Below are 18,734 nucleotides of genomic sequence, written 5' to 3'. Positions count from 1 at the left end.
TGCAGACGTGATCCAGGAAAAGGATGATGGCATCATTGTAGCCCATTCTCTGAGGAAGGCGGTCCAAAGTATTGTGGCGGTCACAAAAGCAAGCATCATCAGGAAGGATGTTAAAAACAAAATAGAAAGCACATCTCGTGAGTGCTCACACACACGCACACACATATACACACGGAGACACCAGAATTCATCTGCTCCAGAAATACTGGGTTGAGTTCCAGTCATTAAACCTCAAAAATATCAGAATGAAACTGGAATGTATCCAAAGAAGGTCACTTAAAATTAGTCAATATTAGGGTTTGTAAAGAAATCAGAGAGACTTTAAAACACGTCAGCCTGAAAAGACAAAATATGAGAGTTGGTGGGTCAGAATCTATAAAATTTTTTTTCATTTTTTTTTTTTTAGATCAGAGGGTTCTGATAGAGTTATAGAGTGAACACAGTCCCAGCACAGCAGACCTAGAAGTCCTGGTGAAATTAAAGTATTTCTAGGACAATTTATATTTTCAAATGCTATTCTATAGGACAGGTAATAAGCTAGAAAAAAATCATAACTCTAAGAGAGTCTAAAGTAGGGAGCTCATAAAAGCTTATGGTACAGTTAGAGCTAAATTATACGCCCCATCTTCTGATGTCCATGTTATGAAAGACATCTGGCAAGCTCCCATTCACACTGTTCTTTGAAGACCCTGAGAGTGGAGATTCTAGATTAAATTAACTACTGGCTTAATACATATGGCATATCTGGTAATTCCCAAAGTGGCCAATCAAAAGAATCACCTATGGACCTTTTATTATAAAACAGATTCCCAGGCCTCACATCCAGTCATTCTAACTTGGTAGGTCTAGGCTTAGCAACTCTAAGAGAAAATCCTTTCCATGGGAAAATCCAGAGTGTGATAGGATTGGCTAAACTTGAATCATGTCTTATCCCTGAACCAATCACTGAGATGGGAAAATGATGTACTCTTCTTGCCCTGCCCTGGGTCGTGTACCTGCCCCTAGAGTTGGGGTAGGGCTTTCGCCAGGAATGAAGTGGGTAACTAATATTCAGTCTCCCCTTTTTCCCAAATAACAGAACCTCAATTATATGTTAGGGGAAGCACATGCCCAGCTAAAAGTCTATATTCCCCAGTCTCTCTAGCTATGGCCATGTGGCTAATTCTGGGTATTGAGTACATAGAGTACAAGTCTGGTACATGTTTTCCTGGAAGCTTCTCTGAGGGAACAGACTCTGCAAGAGGGGCACTCTTTTCCCTTTTTTCCACCCTCCTTCCTACTGACTGGAATGTGAATGTGATGACCAGCATGGAACCGCCTTCTTGTGACTGTGGGGATCAAAGCTAGAAGAAGCCTGAGTCTCAAATGGGCCTGTGAAGTGGCCCTACCAGGTCAGGATTTTACACCTCCTGACTTTTACAGATGAGAATAAATCCTCATGAGTTTTGATAATTTTTAGCTTTTGTTCTCTAATACAGGCCTCTGAACCTAATTCTCCCTGATACATTACAGTAAGATTCTGTAACCAGATGTGTGATATTGTGATTTACGATAAGAAATATATATATTGGTCTCTGTCCCCAATTCCTGACAGAGGGCTCTTGAGACCCTTGTGATTTCCTGGGTGATAAGACTATCTTTTGTTCTAATAAGAGGACTCTGGGTGGGCTTTTGGATGAGGGCCGGTCACAGGAAAGAACAAGCCATGAATAGATGCTTGGAATTTTCAGCCCTGCCTCCCATTATCTTGAGAAGGGAAAAGGACTGAAAATGGAGTTAATGATTGATCACGCCTACACGATGAAGCCTCCATAAAAATTCCAAGAGTATGGAGTTTCGAGAGCTTCCCGTTTGGTGAGCACATACTTACTGGAAAAGTGACACACCCCCAACTCCACAGAGACAGAAGCTTCTGCACTGGAGACCCTAGACCTCGCCCTATGTATCTCTTCACCAGGCATACATCCGTATACTTTGTCATATCCTTTAAGAAACTGGTAAACATAACTACATGTTGAATTGAACCTGAGAAGAAGGTCATGGGATGCTCTGATTTGTGGCCATGTTGGACTGAAGTTGTAGGTAATCTGGGACCTTCTACTTGCTGTTATCATCCGAAGTGGGGTATGAACAGTCTTGAGGGATTCAGCCCTGAAGCTGTGGAATCTGCCACTATCTTTAAATAGAGAGTGTTAGAATTGAGTTTAACTATAGGACACCCAGCTGGTGTCACAGAGAATTGCTTGGTGTGGGGAAAATCCTCTACACATTTGGTGATCAGAGTGTGAGAAGGGAAGTGTGTGAGTAGTAAAGGAGACACAAGAAACAGACACACAGGAGGAAAGAACAGGAGTTTTTCCAATTCAAGATGTAACTGGGAAGGGAGGCTAGGCAAATCAAAAGCCACTGTTTTTTCTACTCTCTGCAAATTATCTTTAAATTTCACCCCCCATATCCCTGGGTATCCTGATTTTTGCTATCTGTTTTACATCTTGAAAAATACTTTTGCCATGCCTTACAAAGAATTTGTCTTTTACTACTTCCAAATCTAGGCATAATTCATCACCTACAACTGTAGCATCCTTTTTACATGTCTGTGAAAAAAACACCACTCTTCAAAACTTGGTGCAAGATTTAGGATACCCCAACACACTTCTAGACCAGCCCCACTTAAGTCCAGATAATCAAAAGTAGATATTCTTTCATCTCAGTCTCTCTGACTCTGTTTCCATGTTTGTTAAATAGATTCAGTGGTTTTCAAACATTTTTAGCCATAAGTCCCTTGATTCCCTAAGACTCCACGTAAGGTTATGCAGGTTGGCACTGCCAGTTTTGTCATTGTCTTTCTGATAGACACCTTTTAGAGTTATATAATATACAACCTGCCCCCAAATGTACCCTTCCCTGAGAAGGACCAGAGGGATAAAGTTTGAAAAGCACTGCACTGATATTTTCAATGTGTATAATCAATAAAGGACTAGTATTTAGGATATCAAAGTATTTGTTATATCAATACAAAAACTAGAGGTAACTCATGAAAAACTCAGCAAGAGGCTTGAACAGGAACTTTGCAAAATAAAATATCCTTTGCCAATCAATACCAAACAAAGGCTCAACCTCATGAGGATTCAGAATACTGAAAATTAAAATCATAATAAATAACAATTTCACACCTTCCAGATAAGCAAAAACTAAAAAAGTCTGACAATATCAAGTGTTGACAAAAATGCGAAACTATAAAAACTCAAATACCATTGGTGGTGTTTAAATTGGTACAACCACTTTGAAAACAATTTTTCATTATATAAGTTGGGGATCTACACAATCTATACCTATTCCATTCCCTTGTGTATCCTCAGGGGTATCAGGTGCACAGGGGTATCAGGGTACATGCACAAGAGTCTTCTTAGCAATACTGTTCATAATAGTTAAATCTGGATAAAACCCAACCGTCTGTGTAAGGTGGTCTACTACAATGGAATACCATGAAATACAATAGAATACTATTTTGCATGAAAATAATGAACTATCACTATACTCAATAACTTGGTTGAATCCATCACAAATATAACATTTTCTCTGCCCAAATGAAAACATTAATATTCTTTCGTAAAACTATTTCATATTTTATTTCATGGGTCAATCTTTGTGATTGTTTCAATGGTATTACTATGTTGGGAACATTAGAGACAGACGAAAGATGAGTTAGATTAAAAGAATAATTGCAGCATTGTTGACAGCTATAACGTTTTCAAGATAGGACCATGAGACTAATTTGGGGGCTCGTTATTACTTCTTAGAGTCCCACATTCAAGCAGTTTCCATGTAAGAAGTGAAAGGTTCTGTTTTCCAAAAATGGTTGCAGCCATATTTTCCATCGCACGTGCTCTCAGAATCTTGCCCCTCCTTCATCTCCTCACCTTGAACCGTGGTAGACCCTTGTGTGACTTAAGAGCCTACGTCCTGAAACTCAACACAGTTACCTGACTCTCTCACTTGGGGTTTCACCCATGGAACATCATACTGTGAGGAAATTTAGACCACATGAAGAAGAATCAAAGTCCCTGACACAAGCCGTCGGCTGAGCCCCCAGCTGACAGCCAGCACCAGCTTGCCAGCCACGTGAGGGAGCCATCTTGGAAATGGAGCTTCTGGCCTGCAGTCGAGCTACCCCAGCTAAGACAGCATTGAGCAGAGACCAGCCTTCCCTGCTGAGATCTGCCCAAATGCAGACGTAGGAACAAAATAAATGATTGTTGTTGTTTGAGCCTCTAAGTTTGGGGGTAGTTTGTTATATAGCAATAATAACCAGAACTTAAGATAAAGGGACATTCCTGCCATGATTGTCCTTAGAGTTATGTGCTCCCAAAGAACCCCTTCTGTACCTTCCCCACTTTCTTCCTTCTCCTGTTAGCATTTGCAATGGGAATTAAACTAGACTTGATGAAAAATGCTTAATGTAATAAATACCTAGTTTGTCTCCAAATGCAGTAAAAGAAGACTTCTAGCTTAGAAGAAGCAATTTTTTTTTAGCTTGGTGCTTTTCAGGATGTCGTTATCAAATAATATATATTTCTTCTTGTTTCATTTGTGTGTCTGAGAATTCGTTTTTGGAGGTATGGTGGTCCAAAACTTCTCATCATTTAAAGGCTGCACACAGTGTCTAAAGGTATTTTTCCATGACAAAATAGGGAAGTAGGTGGGCCAAATTGCAGACATGTGGACTAATCATCCTTTCCCCTAAAAAAAATTAAATATAGGGTCTAAAATGTTATTTTGATCGTTGCAGCAGGTAAGGACATACAAGGACTTGCCTAATAGTTCTTTGGGGCTTCCGCTTTGACTTGAGGCACCAGCAGAAAGATTAAGAGGTGACACTTTGAAACATGACTTTGCCTTCGTCAGCCTTTGAGGGCCTGTTAAGTCTTTGGCTGCCTTTTATTTTAACCTTGTTTCATTGAATCTGTGTAACACAGATCAAGGCCTGGATAAATATTTGTGAATTGTTTGAACTTTGTTCTGTGCCCTTAAATACTCTTAGGAAATCAATATTGGACTTTAAAGAAGTTTAAAGATTCCGTCACCAAAACCAGACTAATTCAGGTCCCACTGTGGTAGAAACACAAGAGGAGTACGCGTATTGGAAAGTCTGCAGAATCTTTTGGAAAATGACTGTTAACAGTGTGAGGAACTGCATATAAATTTACACCCAAAGTAATCCTTTTGAAGCAGTTTAAAGTCTGAAGACTGATTTTTCAAGATGACTTTTCAAGAATCTTTACTTACGACCAGCTTTCACGTGATTTGCCTTTGTTGTGTTCTGCTCCTCCACTATTTTCTAATATGCCCCTCTTATTCTGCAGCGTTCCACGGTTCTCTCTCTCTCCCTCTCCCTCCCTCTTCCTGTCCCTCCTTCTCCCTCTCTCCCTCTCTCTCTCTCTCTCTCTCTCTCTCTCTCCTCTCTTCCCCCCTCGCCAGGCCAGCTTTCCTCCAAGAGGATCACAGTGAGGAAGTGACTATCTCTGGGGCCAGTTCACTTGTGTAATCCTGAAAGGGGAGTATGGGCAAGGTTCAGGGCCAGCTGGCCAGCTGCTAGCCGCTCTAGAGATCGTTAGGGACATCAGTTTTGTAATTTATGTGCTCATGGGTCCAAGATAGAGTAACTTCTCCGTGGAGAGGGAGGATGGAAGCTTCTAGGCAGACCTGACATCTCCCTGATGACGTATCAGCTGGGGTCCTCTGACTCTCTCTGGATTTGGCTGTCGAATTCGGGTTTGATTTGGCAGGTCACTTAACTCTGCTTCCTCCACTTCCTCGGCTGTAAAACGGGGTCACCACTTCCTAGCCAGCATCACAGGACTTTATAAAGACGAGCAAATACTGATGACAAGCAGTTTACAAGAAGAGCTAAAGCCTCAAAGTTCTACCAATTCCCACGAGGTGACTTCAGGCTCTATTGGCCTCTCTCTGCCTCAGTTTCCTCGCTGAAAAATAAGGATGGTAATAGGACCCATCTCGGAGCTGCTCTGAGGATTAAATGAGATAATATTGTAAACGAAGTACAGTATCTAATACCCTCAGTAAATGTTATTTGTTTCCCCTCATCTGCACCTCGTTTTACCATCTAGTTTGTGTACCAGAACACTGGAATGATAAAAGAATCCTAGAATGAGAGGTTAAAAACTCTCTCATTTTATAGACTAGAAAAAAAGAAACTTGGTGAGGTTGGGTGACCTGCCCAGGGCTTCTGATTCATTAGGGAGAGTCAGAGTTCAGGTCTTCTAATTGTTGGTTCAAGCAAGTCTCCATTTTCACTCCTTTAAAGGCTGTGCTGGTATTTCTATCCCCAGATAAGCCTTTCTCCGTCTGATTTTAAACCTAAGACCAGTTCTGACCATTAAGCAGTACATCTTCTAAGTCTCCTGCAGCCCCACGAAACCTGCAGATAACGTCCGGGAAAGCCCCCCCCCACCAGCCCCCTGCAGAAGGCCAGGAAAGGTACCGCTTGCTCAGAGACCTGAGCAAACCGCTAATGGAGACAGCAGGTGAGGAGGGAGGCCAGGGAGCTGCAGCTGTTGGCAAAGGTTGCCCTAGTAACCGTGCAGGGCTTCATTCAGGAAGTGAGCCCAACTCCAAGATGCAAAATGATCGCCTTCAAGGGCTCCTGTGAGCACAAAGGAACCAAAGGAACTGAGGGATGGCCAGGAGAAAGGGAGGTGTGGGGTGAGAGAGGGGCCCAGGCTGTCAGTTACAACCTTCCACCTTCCAGAGAAGAAAAATAAGGGAAGAGAAGAGCTGTTTGAATCTTCTGGCCTGTGTGAACCGTAAAAACACCCATTTAACAGGAGTCCCTTTGTGGCGATGGAGGGAAGCAGGCGCCCCTGTTTACCAGCCTTATGAAACAGTATGCCAGGAGAGGGGGGAGAAATCCCAAACCTTGCTAACTTTAGGGGGGCCCTAAACTCTTCTTGCTGCCTCTCTTTTATTCACACTGATGACAAAGACCATTTGCTACCAATTTATTGGAAACTTTTTTTTTTCACAGCTTGAGCTGCTTAAATGCAGGGAGCTCCTTCTCCCCACAAATCGCTGTCAGACACTTGCTGAATGGGCCAGGCTCAATTATGCTCCTGCCACAGGTTCAGCTCACACTGTGACCCTGCATGGCTTCCTGCTATTCATATGTGTTACTTCCCCTTTGTGGTAATGGCTTGTGGCACTTGGCCAGAAAACATTATTAATTTCAGAAGTGGACTGACAAACAACAAACCCACAGTGAAATGAGAGGAAGTGCTGGGGAGGCCAGCTGTCGGCTTGAGCAGAGCTGTAGGAACTCAGTGTATGCAGGTTCTAGAAGGAAAGGAGACGATAATCCACAAAAAGGAAATGCACTAAAATTATCCACCACCTATATTAAAGAAAAAAGAAAGAAAGAGAAATCAGAGAAAAGTGGTGGTGGGGGGGAGGTGTGTGGAGAAGCACGCAGCTACTCGAGCTGCAGCTGGACAGGAAATTGCTAACGCTGCTTGCAAATCCCTACTTTGAAGAGGCAGTTTAGGGAATGCCAGGAGCGGAAACCGTTCAGAACTGGATTAACACGAGCCAAGTTGAACTGCAACCCACTTCTCCTTTCGGAGCTCTGGCTGACTTGGGGCACCCAAATGGGAGAGACTGACTTGGTGTTTTTTTGCACTGTTTCTGCCTTTTATACATGCTTAGGTGCTAAAAGTCACACTGGACGGCTTGATATGATTGCCATAAAATCAGGGTTACTTGCCTCCTACCAAATAATTCAACTGGCATCTCACAGGTACCGTGTGGGTAAAAAGCCCATCCTTCTCTCCACTGCCCATTCAAAAAGGGCTGGAAATGTATGTTCTAATCCTTTTGATTTCATACACCTGCGCTTTATTTTGATTTGCGTATTTTGACACTCAGGACGAGGAGAGGTATATCCCAAGGAAAACGACAGGATATTAAGCCTTTACCTTAAAGTAACTGTTCAAAATAACCTCGACATAAAGTTCCAACAGGAGTTTCTGGCCCACGTTCTAAATCAAAGTACAAAGCACATTAGGAGTGGCAAGGCTTCATTTCAAGTGCCAACGTGAAATCGTGGCTACATCTAGACTCAGGGAGAAAGCTTAGCTATGCCCTGCCCTGTACACGAGAAGGGAAAGGGGAGACATCATCCCAGACTCATTTGTTATTCCAACGCTAGAATTTGCAGGTAGAATTGCCAGACAGTTACGGACCAGAAAAAGAATCATCTCTACTTTCTCCCTGGCATGTCTAAGTATTATTGAGCAGAAGACCCTGAGACGGAAGGAAAGAGAGGTGAACATGGCAACTGTCACCTTGTTATCCTGGTGCCCCCCCTTTAAGACTATTCATGAATAACCAAATCTTATAGTTCAGCAAGCTGGGCTCTGAGACTTCATTTTTCTTCAAGAGCATTACAATTTTCTTAAGTAAGCCAGAACTTATTAGGAAGTATTGTCCATTGGAATGATGTAATCACTCTCTTCCCTTCGTATAAAGTATTATCCATAGGAATGATATAGTCAATCCCTTGTCACTTTTATTTGAAGCAAAAGAGGCACCTGAAAAATTCTTGGAAATAGCTTAAAAGATGAGAACTTTGCCCCATTATTCCTACATGTACTTTACAAGCCAATATCAATCCCCAACTGAAAAAGTCCTAAAATGTGTCACTTCACATGTAAGTACAATTAAGGAGAGATTTTTTAAAAATACACATTCAATAGCCAAAATAGTTATTTATTAATAATTTAAGGTTTTACATTCTTATAATAAATTTCAGCTCAGAACTTTACACCATGAACATAATGGAGCCACTTGTCTCCCTCCTTCACAATCATATGCATGTCGCCTGTTGAATGGGTACCCACGCTCACACACACGCTTCCAGTTACGCACAAATTGTTTTTAAAAAGCAAAGAGACCAACCCAAAGTATTGCATTTGAGGTGACACTCCCTGAAGAATTTTGTACAGAGGTAATATACTGTTTAGCACAGCTGAAGTTTAAAAAAAAAAGTGAGCCCATGATTTTGGTGTCTTTCCAAGATATCCCCTTTGAGACAATACAAGCCAAAATATTTACAAAAGTAAGGCAGAGTCAAACTACATTAAGAGAAAAAAAAAAGGTCACAAGGAAGATATATGAAAGACACTGGAGACTGCACCATAACAAGGTCTCTGTGATCATAAGTGTCCATGAAAACGTCATTCAGAATTGGTAAAGTCGAGCATGCTGCAAATATATCCTTTGGATTAGAAAAGAGCAAAAGTTTCAATCGTTTTAAGAAGTGGCATACTGCTCTTTCTCCCTTTGGACGATTTCTTTTAAACCCATCAAAGGAAAAACAAACACAGTTCAAACAAACACTGTCAAATGATTTAAGATCAAATATTTACAATAATCAAATGGAGTATCAGATTCATTTGATTGATTATTTATTTATTTTCTTTTTTTTTTTTGCAAACTGATACTACAAATACAGAGCTGAAACCTCTCTTTGGCTCCTCTATGCAAAATTGAGTCAGTCTTCACTGAAGACAATATAGAGTCAGTTCCAGATGCAAAAGGAAACAGTCATACAAGGCCCTAAAGAACACATGCTCCTACCCTACCATTTGGTCCTACCCTATATACCTGGAAGTTCTCGAATCCCAGTCCCTGCAGGGGTAGGCTGTACACTCGGGTGTGGAGCAAACCTACTGCCTGTATCAATACAGCAGGTCCTGTTCTTCCAACGAGAATGGAGCAAATCTCTCCCTTTGGAATAACCAATTCCACACGTGGTAACCTTGTCTAATACAGACAGCTGGTGTCATGTTGACACCTGGGCCACATACAAAGAAAGCAGCCCAGCTGATGCTGCTAAGAGAAACTGCTGAAGAACGGACACATCCCAGTGTGGGGCCTTTCACGTGGATTGCAGGGAGTCCACCTGGTAGACATTCTGGTTGGAGGGCGTGGTGAAATAGAGCTGCTGTGCTGGGACCCGGTTGTCACAGGGGCTGCTGAGTCCCAGCGTCCTCTCGAAGTCCAGCAGCTGGCCCATGAAGTTGAAGTTGGGGGAGATGTTGGATTTCTTCATCTTCACAATGTCATAAGCATCGTTCATTGACAGGTTGAGCTTCTGCATGAGATAAGCCACAGTCACAGTGACTGAGCGGCTGATGCCAGCCAAGCAATGCACCAAGACACCACAGTTTTTGCCCCGGGCTTCATCTGTAAACACACAGAAAAGAAAGGCAAAATGTCAGCAGACTGAAAACCACCCTTTGTGAACGACCAGTCTAAAAACTGAATAATAATGATAATCATAAAAAAGGTTAAAAATAATTGTGTGCAGCAGTTGAGCCCTGCAGGCAGCAGAAAATGTATCACTGTGATAAAACATGTACACTGGGCACAATTACATATTTCAGATATTTTCTGAAAAGGGAGCTTTTGTATTAAGTTCCTGCCAACAAAAAACTCCTTAATGTGTGCATTCTTTGCCCCAGCATGTGAATACCAGAAACCCTGCAATATGGTCGTGAATGCCTTTTATACAGACAAGCAGACTGCAAGGGTCTATTAAATTATTCTCCAACTGTTGTGCAGCTAACAATGGAGATATTCAGGCATTTTAAAAGAGAGAGGGAAGTCACTGGGGACAGCCCATTAGGAGGAACAGGATGTCGACATGGCCTGAAAATGAGTTCCTTTGTAATAGGAAATGCATTACAATGCCTGGAGATTCGCTTCTCCAGGCTTTCAGCCCACAGTCCTTCCTGCTGGGCTCAGGTTACCCTCACTGTCTCACTGTGAACCGGTATCACAGTAACATTCAGCTGGATTACAACATCTAGCATTCACAGGGCTTTCCAACGCCTAACTTCGTATTCTCAAACAACTCCCAGGTCTTTTAAAATTACAAAGTCATGCTAGAATTCCTGTCTACCTTGAGTACTATTATCTGGCCCTCCTCTAGTCCAAAGATTGTGGGAAAATTCTGTTGTCTACTTACGAATGGTCTCCCTTTCAAATGACTGAGTTCAGAGCCAAGCAGCAGACAGCATTTCAAATACACCTGAGGTCTGCAGCCTTGTCAAAAGGCACTTTTTCTTAGCAAGAAGATAAACCAGAATTAAGAACGCCCTTGGAACATCAGAGACCGGCAGCCCCACAAATTAGAAGCAGCAAGAAAGCTGAACGGCTTGAACTCTAGGAAAGGTTAGGAATTTTGCATTTAAAAGTCTGAGCGAAGACTGTTAATTAGTCTCACCTATGAAAGAAATGGCCTCAGGAAAAAACTGGGACAGGTTTTGGCTCCAGTGATCCGAGATGGGAATCTGCTTGTATTTGAACTCTCCCGCGTTCTCAAAGAGATTCGGCAAATTGGGGGTGACGTTCAAGATGTACTTGATGCCGAACTCCTCCAACACGTCCAGGTTGGTGGAGTCCTTGGCACAACCCAAATAGAGGAAGGGCAAGATCTCCACGGGGAAAGAAGGCTGGCTGTTGGACAGCGGGCTGCCATCCGAGTCCGTTGCACTACTGGGGTCTCGGTCAAGGTCAGACTCAATGTCCGAGGAGGAGTCGGAGCTGATCCGCAGGCCCCCGAGCCCCAGCACTGGCAACGGTGGCGAGCTGCTGCTACACGAGCCGTCTAGATTGGTCTCGCAGTGCAGAGCGAACTCGGCTTGGAACTTACTGAAACCACCTGCCAGGACGAGAAAAGCAATCATGTAACCCGAGATCCCGTAGTAGTTTTCACAGCTTTGAGAGCCGCAGCCTCACGCAGAAACACACCACAGAACCCTTCCAGCCGCCCTGCACACAGAGCCAGATACAAGAGAAAGACACTGAAGTGTGCACCCTTGGGAACAGAACGAACGGGCCCGCCTCCCCTGGGAACCTTTATTCTTCCGAATCCGGAAATGCACAAAATGGCAACTTTTCCGAATATCTTGAAGGGCTAGAAGGGGTCAATCTGCACCCCAACGATCTCTGCCGTCCTGCAAAATCTGAACTCAAAATCGGACGATATAAAGCAGGGAATGGTGGGGAATATCCCGGGTAGGAAGGAGACCTAGTTAGAAAGAACCGGCTAGTGCCTGCGGCCGGAAGCCGGTCGATTCCGCGCGGCCCCGGCTGGCGGGTGCGGGACTCTAGAGAGGTTCGCAGCCGGGAGCCGGCAGACTGCCCCTGGCGCAGCAGCGCGGTTCAGAAGCGCCAGCCGAGCGCTGCAGGGGCGCTTCCAGCACGCGCGTCCCGCCTGCAGCTCGCAGCCCGGTGTCCCCCGTCCTGCCCCCGCGTGGAGCTCCCCCGGCTCGTACCTTCCAGGTAGAACGCCCGGCAGCCCTCGTCCTTGAGCTTCTTGAGCAGCAGCCCGAGCACCGACTCGCCGCCCGTATTCTCGTTCCAGTCGCTGCTACTCTCGTCGTAGAGCACCACGGTATCGGTGCCGCAGCGCCGGGTGAAGCGATCCCGGTCCTCGCCGCGCGTGAAGAGCGCGCGTACCGGCAGGTTGCCCTTCTGCAGGCGCCGCAGCATGATCCCCGGGATGGCCACGTTGATGGCTGACTCGATGTGCGACGACTCGTACAGCTCCTGGGGCCGGCAGTCCATCAGCAGCAGCCGCTCGTTGCCCAGCTCCAGCTGCTCGTTGAGCCACGCCACGGTCTTGCTGATCGCCATTTCCGACGCGAAGGGCACGGGTCTGAGCGTATCTATCATGGGGGTCGAGCTGCCGAAGAGGGCGGGGTACCTACCAGACGCCCCTCGGGGCAGGCATAGGCCGAGCACGCCGCGCGAAGCCGCCGCTCTCAGCGCGGGGTTGAATTCCACCTCGCCCTTCCCAAACCCGGTTAGCGGTTGGGGCAGGCGAGACAGAAGTGAAGCCGGCGGTTCCCTCTGCACCCAGCTGCAGCCGCTCGCTCTTAGTGTCAATGAATCTCTCTGAATGAACCTGCCCGGAGAGTTTTGTTCCTCCCCGGTGAATGAAATCCAATTAATTCGGACTCCGTGCTACTCAGAGGGGAGAAAAAAAAAACCCAGCGGCTCCTAATCCCTCCCTCCAAGACTGCACCTCAAATCCACCCGGGCGTCTTTCTCCTAGGACTATTCAAGCCTCGATTTGCTCACTCTCCCTTAGACTCAAGCCTCGCACACCCCCCGAGCGAGGCAGCTCCTCAATGGATACAAACAGCGAGCGTCTCAATGGATACATTCTCCAGGCCAGCCAATGAGCGCGCTGCGGAAGGGGCTGTTGCCGTGGGGACGGGCCGGCTGGAACAGGTTGTGTTGATGAATTGTTAATGAGTTTGTCATTCACAAAAACGGAAAGGAATTTCCGCTCCGGATAAGCCCCAGTGCAAACAAGCTGCAACAGCGGGCTCGGCGGGAGGAAGGAGAAAGAAGAGGAGGCGGTGGTGGAGGAGGAGCAGGGCACACAAACCAGGGCACTTCAGTTGTCTCATGTTTCCTTCTGTTGAGAGTTCACACTTCGCTTCGGAACTTTTGCGCACAAATGGTGCAATTAGCAGGCACAAAAGCCCTTGTTCGCGACGCCTGGGCGCGCAAGCTAGCTTTAGGGAAACTTGTGCTGACTTTTTCCCTTTTATTCCCTTTAAACTCATTTGGACTGGAGTTCACGTTAACCCCACCCCCCACCCCCCTTAGGCAGTGTGTGGCATTTGTTTGCCAGCTTAAAAAGCCCAGCTCTGTTTACTCTGATGTTCTTTTAGCCGAGGCTGTGTTGGGGCTGGTGAACTGCCCGGGCTTTAGTGACCGATGAGGTGTTAAATGCTAATCCAACATCTTTTGAACAAACCAGGATTTTGTTGAAACATTTTTAAGCAAGCAAACAAACAAATGCTTGGTTGTCCAGAGAATAGAAAGCAAGCTTTTTCTTTAAAAAGAGCGTTTTAATTAATTAATTTTTTTAAACAGTGGAGACTGCAGGAACAAATTCGTTGGGCAGTCCGATGCTTTTATTCCTCTCCGGGGGCGTGGGGTGTTATGAACCATTGTTACGGGGATCCAAATCCCCCGCCCCCGCCCACTGCGCCCTGGGTGGGGTGGGGGCGGGTAGCGCTCGTTAATCATTTCTGAGCAACCTAGCTCAGCTTCCGACACAGGAGCCCGCCTGGAAGGGCCGCCTGGGCGAGGTGCACCAAGGGCACGCGGAGCCCGGCCGTCTGTCCCCACCATCCGCAAAGCCTGGGGAAGTCCTCCCGCAAGGCCTGCAGGCTGCGGGGGCTCTGGAGGGCTCGGCGATTGGTTACTGTAGACCGAGGCATGTCAAAAGGGAGACTCCTTCCCGCCCCCGACTTCCCGCACAGGGTCACCCCCTTCCCTGCCCGGGCACCCCCTCCCCTGCGAGTCGCCGGGCCCTCGCGGAGCACCGCCCGCTCCTACGCGTTGCGCTCCTCGTTAGCACCCGCCGCCTCCGCCTCCTCGTTCAGCGGGCGCGGGGCGTCCGGCGACACCGAGGACCGGTGCAGGGCCGATGCGGGACTTGGAGCTCCGGAGAGGCCTGGGGTGGTTGTGGGGCGAGGAGAAGTGCCTGCCGGGAGCCCCTGCTCCCGAGGAGAGCTGGGAGTCCTGGGGAAAGTGTCTGCCGCGCTGCAGAGCCAGCAGGTAATTGGGGAGGTGCTCGCTAGGCCAGCGAGCTGCGCTCGGCCGGGGTACGGCGGAGCGGGGCGGGCGGCGGGGTCCGGATAGAGGCGTGGCGGGCGGGGGCCGCGGCGGCGGCGGGTAGACGCATTCCAGGCGCGCAGAACTCTGTTGTTATATAAAAGTACCGGGGCTGCAGCTCCCGAGCGGAAAGCCACCTGTGTGCGGCCGGCGCGGCGCGCAGGGGAGGTGGAGGATGGGGGCCTGCGGCCGGAAGGCGCGGGCCCTAATCCGGCTGCCCCTCCCTAACCCACGGCGGAAAAGAGGGCGCGCATTGTCCCGCCGCCGCCGCCGCCGCCGCCGCGGCCCGGGAGGCGGAAGCGGAGGCAGCCGCTCGGCGGGGAGCGGCTTTTCCGAGCGCCCTCGCGGCGCTCTGCGTCCACCGCTGATATCGCCGAGGGCACCTGAGGTCGCGGGGTCTCCCCAAGCCAGACGCCCCACACCCACGGGCCGGCCTGCTGACGCTCCCGCTCCAATTTACATTTTTAGTCACCCGCCTCTTCTCTGGTTTGGGGAATGTAGGCTAAAAAAAGGCGGCTGCGAGGCCCAGGTTGCCAATTTTGGAGCTTTGCTACAGTCAGGCCGCCCCTGGAGGAGCGTGTTCGGTGAAGGTGGGAGTTGCAGCGCTCCTATCCCCGCGCCTTTTTTGGGCATCCCTTGGAACAGAGCTCCCATATTTCACTGGATATCATCCAGTTCCAGCTGGAGGAGGCCTGCGCTGGAGTTGACGCCTCCGATCCGCCTCCACCTGTTACAGATGTCCCTACCCGGAGACCTTTCTGTTACTGGAACCTGGAGGCGAGGACGGGAGAAGCAGGATGCCTTGCAGCGGAACTGAGAAGTGCATAATCTTTCAGCCCAAGACCTCCAACAGAAAATGCAAGAAGGGAAATTGTTTTCCACTTAGCTATTTTTAAAGTGCTGATACCTGAGCCTGGGCATCAGTTTGGAAGGATGGTTGCAACACTTCTCAAACCTGAAACATTTAGCTTTTACCCGTGCTTCTGAACCCTCAGTCCTTCTCAGGACACTGTATAAAATGGCATTCAGACCTCTCGGTCCTAAAACGTGCGGTATAAAGAAAGGGCCTCTGGAGTGGGGCGGCCTGGGTTTGAATTGTGCCCTCACCCCTTCCTAAATGTGCGACCTTGATTACATCGTCTAACTCTTTTAAGCCGTAGTCTTCCACGCTGGCATACGGAAAATGACAGAATCGCTGTGATGACTGAATGGGTAAAGTGAGATGCCCTAAGACGTTGTTGGTGTGTCATTAACTGTTAATATTATTTTTATCTTTCTGAATTCTGAACCTGCACAATGGCCCCCGTCCTTTCAATCCCAAAGACGCCCTTTGATGCCTAACAGCCCGCCTGAAATTCCCTAGTCTAAGAAGAAATCCTCTGAAGAACTGCACTAAGCAGTTAAATCCATGCCAATTTAGCTGTCAAGCAAAGCAGGTGCTGTTACAGACCACGATCAAAATCCTTTAACACAGTTAAATACCGAATATACCCAGCTACCCTTCTAACTTCTCCCTACTGGTCCCCTCTTAAACACTCTGTACACTAAGCTGATATAATAGAAGTCATATGTAGTGGGTATTTACCACCTGGTGGGCATGGTCTTGATTTCTGTGTTTACATGCATATTTCCGTCAGTCTTCAGAAAACCCATGCAAATTATCCTCATTTACAGAGATTAAGGAATTTGCCTGAGGTCACACAGGAGCCAACGCTGGGGTCAGTATTTGAAGCCTGACTCTTCACAGAGCCTCAAGGACTACCACATACCCATATTACAGGGTGTTGTGGAGACCGCGCCCACCACGCTCTGCTGTTGCTGCTGAAATTTGAAGGATTCAAGGTCTGCACTTTGAATTTTGACCACCAGGCATTTCCGGGCTTCACAAATTATGTTGCTCCTTCCCCACAGATGTCAAGGATCAAAAGTTAGGCTCATTTCCTTCCTGCTCCTTTTACATCTGGCGGTTTTCTTTGACTGTGTGCACCTTTTCATTAGTCAACCATTCAATAAATGCCCATACAGTTTTCTTTCTTAGAGTATGTCTTAGATGGTAATCCTCGCATCTACCATTACTGATGTGTCTCAGTGTAGCACATGGGCCTGAGTTCAAATCTTAGCTCTGTCTCTAACTAGTATTTTGATAGGGGAAAGTCACTTAACCTCTCCGGGCCTCCATTCATTCATTTATTCGCTCATTCACTCACTCACTCACTCATTTACTCTAGCTACCAGGAAAGCAGCAGTGAATAAAACAGACAAGAACCCTGCCCTCCTGGAGCTTATATTCTAGTAACAAGAGACAATGAACAAAATAAATAATTACACAGTATATTAGAAAGGAAAAGTGCTATGGAGGAAAATAAAGCAAGGAAAGGAATTCAGCAGTATGTAAAATGGGGAATAGTTACACCTGCCTCAAAGGACTGCGAGGATAGAGACAGCCAAGATGACACACAAAGGGCACAAAGTAGGTATTCAACGGTTTTTAAACTCATTGCTTCATTTCTGCATAAAACTGTCTCGCTGTTGCTGGTGATCCTGCTTTGAATCTCATCATCCTGGCCCTGTTGCCGGGGCCCCCAGGAAAAGCTTTCTCAGGAGAGCTCCAGTGACTATAAGAGCCACAGGCTTCCTTACTTCCAGAGGCCTCAGTTCCCTGCCTAGGGTATCAGTCACATGTAGAGAGCTATGTTTAAAGGTTGGAGAGTACAGCAGGTCATCTCTGATCCATTTTCATAAGTGCACAGAAACAATTTCATAGATCCTACTGTCTCTCTGTGTGATAGTGTGTGCGTGCAATGAGCACTCGTGCTTGAATTCTTCCTGGTGTTTCCCCCTGGAAAGTTCCTTAAAAGAAAATCTTTCAGTTATAAATGTTTGCTTGGTTATTGGAGAAGCATTCCAACTTTGCAGGAATTTTCCTGCATTTGAGAACACTTGCGATTGATGAGACCTGAAAGGGTTAGTATGACCTTTAATCTTGGAGTGATCGCTATGAATATAATGACATTAATTAACACATCATGTGAAAATAGTTAAACAGATTTTCACCTAATAGAGAGAGTGTGTTTTGGAAGATCTGACTTAAAAATGGAGTCTTTGTTTTTTTATTTGTTTTTTTATTTTTGGCTGTGTTGGGTCTTACTTGCTGCACGCGGGCTTTCTCTAGCTGCAGCGAGTGGGGGCTACTCTTCGTTGCAGTGCATGGGCTTCTCATTGCGGTGGTTTCTCTTGTTGCGGAGCACGGGCTCTAGGTGCACAGGCTTCAGTAGTTGTGGTGCGTGGGCTCAGTAGTTGTGGCTCGCCGGCTCTAGAGTGAAGACTCAGTAGTTGTGGCACACAGGCTTAGTTGCTCCACGGCATGTGGCATGTACCAGGGATCGAACCTGTGTCCCCTGCAATGACAGGTGGATTCTTAACCACTGTGCCACCAGGGAAGTCCCTAAAATGGACTCTGTGGCATATCCAGGATTCAGGTTTTTTAGAGGTCCCAGCGAGGCCCTCAAAGTGACAGTCAGTGGAGTGAAGTCAGACAGAGAAAGACAAATATCATATGATATCACTTATATGTGGAATCTTAAAAAAACGTACCAATGAACTTATTTACAAAACAGAAGTAGAGTAACAGATGTAGAAAACAAACTTATGGTTACCAGGGGGTAAGTGCGGGAGGGATAAATTGGGAGATTGGGATTGACACACACACACTTCTATATATAAAATAGGTAACTAATAAGGACCTACTGTATAGCACAGGGAACTCTACTCAATACTCTGTAATGACCTATTTGGGAAAAGAATCTAAAAAAAAGAGTGTATATATGTATATGTATAACTGATTCACTTTGCTGTACACCTGAACCTAACACAACATTGTAAATCAACTATATTCCAATAAAAATTTTTTAAAAAAGTGACAGTCCGTGAGTTTCAGGACAGCTAAACCTCAGAACACAATTCAACTGCATTTGAGAAATATGTTCGAAATAGTCTGACTAAATAAACGGCATATG

At 46.4% G+C, this 18,734-nt stretch overlaps 1 protein-coding gene and 1 long non-coding RNA gene across 3 annotated transcripts; one reads left to right on the top strand and one right to left on the bottom strand.

Moving 5' to 3' along the window:
- Window positions 1-8,760: 8,760 nt before the first annotated feature.
- On the bottom strand, window positions 8,761-13,223 carry DUSP6 (dual specificity phosphatase 6). 2 transcript variants are annotated; one of them, XM_060165052.1, is made up of 3 exons: window positions 12,357-13,222; window positions 11,303-11,740; window positions 8,761-10,260 (listed from the first exon to the last, which is right to left on the bottom strand). In XM_060165052.1, the coding sequence occupies exons 1-3, from the start codon at window positions 12,754-12,756 to the stop codon at window positions 9,953-9,955; spliced, it is 1,146 nt and encodes a 381-aa protein (XP_060021035.1). In that variant the 5' UTR covers window positions 12,757-13,222; the 3' UTR covers window positions 8,761-9,952. The 2 variants fall into 2 exon arrangements, with proteins under 2 accessions (XP_060021035.1, XP_060021036.1); XM_060165053.1 differs by lacking the exon at window positions 11,303-11,740 and having other exon boundaries at window positions 12,357-13,223.
- Window positions 13,224-15,059: 1,836 nt separating this feature from the next.
- Window positions 15,060-16,747, top strand: LOC132529173 (uncharacterized). Its single transcript, XR_009543389.1, has 2 exons — window positions 15,060-16,154; window positions 16,393-16,747. It is a non-coding gene; the product is annotated as an uncharacterized LOC132529173 (long non-coding RNA).
- Window positions 16,748-18,734: the final 1,987 nt, after the last annotated feature.

The sequence above is a fragment of the Lagenorhynchus albirostris genome, chromosome 11 (assembly GCF_949774975.1).
Source record: "Lagenorhynchus albirostris chromosome 11, mLagAlb1.1, whole genome shotgun sequence".
Lineage (NCBI taxonomy): Eukaryota > Metazoa > Chordata > Mammalia > Artiodactyla > Delphinidae > Lagenorhynchus > Lagenorhynchus albirostris.
This window is presented reverse-complemented; position numbering and strand designations above follow the sequence as displayed.